This window comes from Strongylocentrotus purpuratus, unplaced genomic scaffold, assembly GCF_000002235.5.
Source record: "Strongylocentrotus purpuratus isolate Spur 01 unplaced genomic scaffold, Spur_5.0 spur5_scaffold_13, whole genome shotgun sequence".
In the NCBI taxonomy this organism is placed as follows: Eukaryota; Metazoa; Echinodermata; class Echinoidea; order Camarodonta; family Strongylocentrotidae; genus Strongylocentrotus; species Strongylocentrotus purpuratus.
In genome coordinates this window covers 8,490,912-8,497,143 of record NW_022145598.1, presented here as the reverse complement: position 1 = coordinate 8,497,143, position 6,232 = coordinate 8,490,912, and the positions used below count along the sequence as shown (strand labels likewise).

The 6,232-nt window shown below is 39.8% G+C and overlaps 1 protein-coding gene across 1 annotated transcript in view; it reads left to right on the top strand.

Moving 5' to 3' along the window:
* The first annotated feature begins 3,218 nt into the window (after positions 1 to 3,218).
* Positions 3,219 to 6,232, top strand: part of LOC576222 (D-aspartate oxidase) — a 29,019-nt gene continuing 26,005 nt past the window's right edge. The window contains 4 exon segments of the mRNA XM_030983862.1: positions 3,219 to 3,297; positions 4,085 to 4,197; positions 4,200 to 4,332; positions 6,069 to 6,179. Coding sequence (XP_030839722.1) covers positions 4,134 to 4,197; positions 4,200 to 4,332; positions 6,069 to 6,179 — 308 coding nt within the window. The 5' untranslated portion in view covers positions 3,219 to 3,297; positions 4,085 to 4,133.

Genomic DNA, 6,232 nt, shown 5'->3' with positions numbered 1-6,232 from the left:
CCTGGATCCGCCACTGAGGGGAGGGGTTCTTATAGGGTTGCCACTTTTGAGCCAGAGAGTCATTGCGAGGACTGTAATGAGCACTTAATTTTTTTTCGTGAGAAAAATTTTATCCGCGAATTAGCCGGCGAATAAGTGGGGGGGGGGGGGGGTGGGGGAGGTGGGTGGGTGGTGAGCACTAATTTGTACGGGTGTAGCTACGATGCTGACTAAGTTAACGAAATAAATCGTAATATATTTATGTTGTCGAGGAAAATGAACATGTGCCATATCGCAAGTAGGCCTACTATACAGTGCGTCCCAGAAAAAATGAATTAATCACAATTATAATTAATAAATGACACAATTATTTGTAAAGCTTAGATCCTCCTTTTTCATTTGATGTAACTCATAATTATGATGCATATTTCACGCACGAGTGATTAAAATCAAATTGAAGAGAGGGTACCAAAAAGTAATTTGGCGGGCGTTATCTGAATTTCAAAGAGAAAAACACATTTCTAGAAAGTTTATTTTCTGCCCTTTCATACGACACCTCAATCAGGAATAACAAAATTCTGTTTGTTTAAATTAATGCTTGCATTTCCATAATTTGATGAAACGAATTGGTTTTTACTGGTTGCCTGCCATAGCAACGAGCAGACTTGACAAAAGACTTAGCATTAGCATCCAAAGATTAGCATCCAGAGGACCGCCTTAGGGCCCTAGATGGGGTCCAGGGGGGCAAAGCCACCGGATGTTCAGGGGTCTTGTTCAGGGTTATGCCGACATGTTTTGATTGAGTTATGAAATAAAAACTATTTGAATTTAATTGAAATGAATGACAATACGCAATCGAAGACTCGAATCATATCACATTCCCAAAACGACCGAACATAACTTTAGTGTCGATTTTATATTCGCAGAGAAATTTAATTTTAATTTTTAAAGATAACCAGATCGAATGATTAAAACAAAAATTATTGGCTGCCATCAAAGCTGAATCACGAGACATTCTCGCACTTCGCATCCTCGATATTACACACACTGAGCTTAAATGTGTTAAAATATTACTTTGATATTTATACAAAAATCATACTTTCCGTGCGCGCCTCAAATGTCTGACGGACAATCTGTGCGGAATAGATCTCGCACCAATAGTCCGCCTGCCGCACCGAATGTCCGTAGCTAAAACGGAACACAAAAGAGGAAGAAGAAAAGAAAAGGGTGAAAAGAAGCAGAGATCAGTTGCGATTAATCCCACCAACATCGTGTAGATCGGGGGAGGGGGCGAAAGGCCCCTGCCTCCCTCACCAAACTTAAATGAGAGAGAGAGAGAGAAGTTAGGGAAGGGAAAGGGAAACAAAAAGAGGAAGAATAAAGGTGGGGGAGATCAGTTGCAATTTTTCCCGATTTGTACCCCTCCCCTCCCCCCCCCTCAGGAAAGAGAGAGAGAGAGAGAGAGGAGAGAGAGAGAGAGAGAGAGAAGGAAGGGAAGTAAAAGGGAAGTAAAAGGGAAAGAGGAGAGAAAGGGACAGAAAACAAAGAGGAAGAAAATAAAAGGGGGAAAAGAATTAGGGAAGATCAGTTGCGATTTTCATTGGTTCTTCTATCATCATTGTACAACTATCGTACAAAATGTACTGTATTATACAAATGTATTTATATATTCATTTATTTATTCCTGTTTGATAACAAAAATATGAATATAAACTCATAACAGCAACAAAATTAAATACAGAAGGAAATATTTTGCTGGCAGCAAGAAGCGCAAAAATGATCATGCATTGGCATGTCCATGTAAGTGTATCATTAATGTCATTCATATTGTTTAATTACATCTTGTGAAATAGTATGCATTCAAGCTTTTGGGATTTTTTGGGGGTGTATTTATAGGAAAGAAAGCGTTTGGAGCTTATAATGCACATGTTGCAATTTCAGGTGCAGCTTAGTGTTCAAAATATATGGGACACGCACGGCAGGCGCGGATCCAGGATTTCTTAGGGGAGGGGGCCCAACTTTTTTTTTTTTTTTGCTCCCGAAAATTTGAAAATCGCGTCGGCCGAAAAGTCGCTCAGTGGGGGGGGGGGGGGGGGGGGGGGGGTAGTGAGCAATTTTTTTTTTTTTTTTTTTGCTCCCGAAAATTTGAAAACCGCGCCGGCAAAAATTCGCTCAGTGGGGGGGGGGGGGGGGGGGGGGGGGGGGGGGGGTAGTGATCGCATTTTTTTTTTTTTGATCCTCAAAATTTTTTCAATTTGCACCCCCCCTTGAGCGCCAGGGGGGGGGGCCCAACCCCCGAAAAAGGTAAAAATCACGTGATTTTACATGATTTTTTTCTCAAGGGGGGGGGGGCCCGGGCCCCCCGGGCCCCCCCCCCCCCCCCCCCCTGGATCCGCCACTGACGCACGGCCAGGCACTAAGGAAATCTTCAATGTTAATCAGATACTTGTCTGTTGCCTTACGAAAAAGTTTATATTTAGTCAGGCCTGGATTGAGTCGCAAAACAATTAGTGTGTTTAAAAGGAAAAAAACATATTTTATGACATTAGAAATTCCCCAAAAACCAATACGATTGGAGAGCGAGTACTCGTTTTGTTTTTCTTCAAAACTTACTCAACTATAAATAGCTTGCCCGGATACTTGAGCCACTCACAAAACGCAAATATAGGCCTGATGTGTCGTCAGGGGTGTCGCTAGACCTTTTTCTGTGGGGGGGGGGGGGGGTAAAGAGGCCAACGATTACCGACAAAACAAGCCACCAACTACCGAAAAAATTAAATGTCCCAATATCTACATATTTAACCCAATAAACCCGGGGCCTTAGGCTAAATTGTTTATGCGCAAATGGTCATTTTCGTCGACGACATAAATATACAAATTATTTCGTCAACTTAGTAAGCATCATAGCTCATTTTTTCCTCGCACAACCGAAGCATGGAATAATCTCAATCCGACCTTAGTATCCCTGACTGACTCAGCAAAGTTTAAAGTAGCACTCCTTCCGAAATAAGTCCACTCTCTGCCACCACGACCTCCAGTTTAAATTCCACCAGGAATCTTTTGGAGGAACAACAACCAAGTACCAAGTACCAAGTATGTTTAAACCACTTCAATACAGCAAATATACGGAAATATTCCAAGAGAGCACCATAAACTAACGTACGCCCTCTCGATCTCACATAAATTGCATGGTGGTAGCGCTCGAAGTAATGCAGCGACTTACTTACTAGACGTATAGAGATCTATAGTGCCTACATAAAGTTCACGAGAATATTTAGGCTTATATAGAGGGTCTACATGTATATGGCAGAGGCACAGGTAAGTTAAAGAGTCAGTGATATTTGATATGATCAATGACTTCTCATAATATCGCGATCGGATCTGAATGCGCTACAACTAGGACTTACAATTAAACTGAAGAAACGACCATGATTTAATTGCTCCAAGATCCAGGGAGCTCCGCCGCGACGCGAACGGCGTCGGAGGAGCTCCCTGGACTGTGGACTCTTGAGTTAATCTATTATCTAGATGTAGGCCAAGCATGACTAAGTTAGACAGATATAACCGTCTCTGCGTCTGGTATGGGTAATTCTTTAAAACTGATATTTGTCAACCTTATCCATACAGTTTGGTCTATTATGAATATGACAGGCACAGCAGGTGCTCAAAGGGGGGGGGGGGGCACAGACACACATTTTCGCCTCCCTCCCCCCCCCCCTTCCCCCGAAAAAATATGTAACTTGAATAGAATCACCATAAAAATTATATTCCATTTGATTAAGAAGACAAGAGAGTAAACAGGGGGGCGGGGGCAAACACATTTTCAATCCCCCCCTCCCCCCCCCCCCCCCCGAAAAAAATATGTAGGGTCTAACTTGAATAGATCTAGAATCACCTGGATCCCACCAAGGGCCTTGAGGCTTTGTCTCTTGCTTGCTTGCTGGGTTACATTATCAGGATTGTCGTAGTCCGTAGTAATTATGAACAAGAGTTAGTCCGATTTTATTCAATCATGCATAGATCTACCAATAGATGCATATATAGATCTACCAATTAGCCTAGACATGATGTTTATTCAATTTAATTTTCTTCATTTCTATGCAAGATCTCAAACTTGAATAAAGACAAGTACTACTGAAAGTCTGAAGAGCAGCATGAACAAGCGCAAGCAGAGGGTAGCTGTGCTTGGTGCTGGTATCACTGGGATATCAACAGCTACAATATACAGTTGCTGTGCCCCAATACTGAAGTCACAATCATCTCGGCAGAGTTCTCGCCGAACACAACTTCAGATGGCGCGGCGGGTTTCGTTCAGCCATATCTTGCTCCTGGTACACCAAGAAAAGATATAGAGTGAGTCTTAACTTTGTCTAGAATAATAACTAAAGTAAAAACTGTGGGGGGGGGGGGGGGACAAATTAACAAACAGATGGCCTAATGCTTTGGTAATGGCAATAGACTGGCTTTAAATCTTCAAATCTATGGATGTTTCTTACCTTGGCTGGGGGGAAGAGTGATGAGTTATTCCATTAACCTGTTATTAATGAATGAAATATGTATACCTGTAATCCAGCCTGCTTACATTACGTGTTGCTATGTTTGGCAAGTGTGGGCAAGCATGGGGCAATCAAGACCAACTTTTTTTTTTTAAGTATGCCTAAATTAGGTCTTTTAAAGGTACAGACCAGTATTGGAAATGCCCCAATTAAAAAAAATGAAATGGAAGCTCTTATTTCCCATCATGTGAAAGAATATGTTTTGACTATTACATGATGATAAAAATTTTGCCGGGAAACCGCCTACTAATTGATATATTTGGTAAATTAGTTTATCATTAGTATGTGAGAGATAAATGCACGTGTCGCGCACATGTGCGTAGTCCCATATACATCTTTCTGTGTACAGTGATTGTAACTTTACGAAGACTGGGCCAAATTTCTTATCATTTTGATGATTCCAGAACCTTGCAGTACACACTAATACTTATATGCTAGATAATCAACCTTTTCTGATCGATTCCACAACATTTCTTTCACAATGCAATCGCATGACCATAACTGATCTTTATCTTTAATAAACCTTAAATTCTTCCTGTGTATAAAAAATCACCCTCTGACCAATAAAACTGTTTCCTGTGTATTAAAAAATCACCCTCTGAGGCTCTGACCTATAAAACCGAAAAAAACTAAAATAGGTCTATTAATAACCCTTAAAATTCTTTCCTTTGTATTAAAAAATCACCCTCTGACCTATAAAACTGAAAAACTAAAATAGGTCTATTAATAACCCTTAAAATTCTTTCCTTTGTATTAAAAAATCACCCTCTGACCTATAAAACTGTAAAACTAAAATAGGTCTATTAATAACCTTAAAATTCTTTTCTGTGTATTTAAAAATCACCCTCTGACCAATAAAACTGTTTCCTGTGTATTAAAAAATCACCCTCTGAGGCTCTGACCTATAAACCGAAAAACTAAAATAGGTCTATTAATAACCCTTAAAATTCTTTCCTTTGTATTAAAAAATCACCCTCTGACCTATAAAACTGAAAAAACTAAAATAGGTCTATTAATAACCCTTAAAATTCTTTCCTTTGTATTAAAAAATCACCCTCTGACCTATAAAACTGTAAAACTAAAATAGGTCTATTAATAACCCTTAAAATTCTTTTCTGTGTATTTAAAAATCACCCCTGACCTAAATGTATAGAACTGAAAATCTAGTTCGTTCAAATGACCCTGAATATCCACAGTCCGTTAAACATGGACATGTCAGACAGTAAGGCTTTGTGCATTTTCTAATAATGGCTGTCAAATTAAGTCATGGAGGTGCTTGACCCTGCGCTTCATGAATATCTTTTGTTTGCCCTCTTGAGAAGAATACTTCCACCTGTGATACATCAAATGTACGGTCGATGCATAAATCAATAATGATTACACCACATTCATAAGCCATTATTTGTAGGTTTTACTATTTTTTGACAAATGACCTTTATATCAAATTATGTTTTTCTTATAAATTGGCTGCGTTCGCAAGCTTCTTTCATAATTATATGCACATGTATGTGCTGCATTTTTTTTCTTAAACAGGAGATGGTTTACATCGACATGGAAGCGTCTGGCCATGCTGATAAACTCAGTTGATGCTGGGAAGGCTGGGGTGCACTTCACATCAGGCTACAATGTCTTCAAGACTGTTGTGTAAGAGTTGTTCACATATATATCAGCTAGCCATAACAAAAAATTGCAGAAAA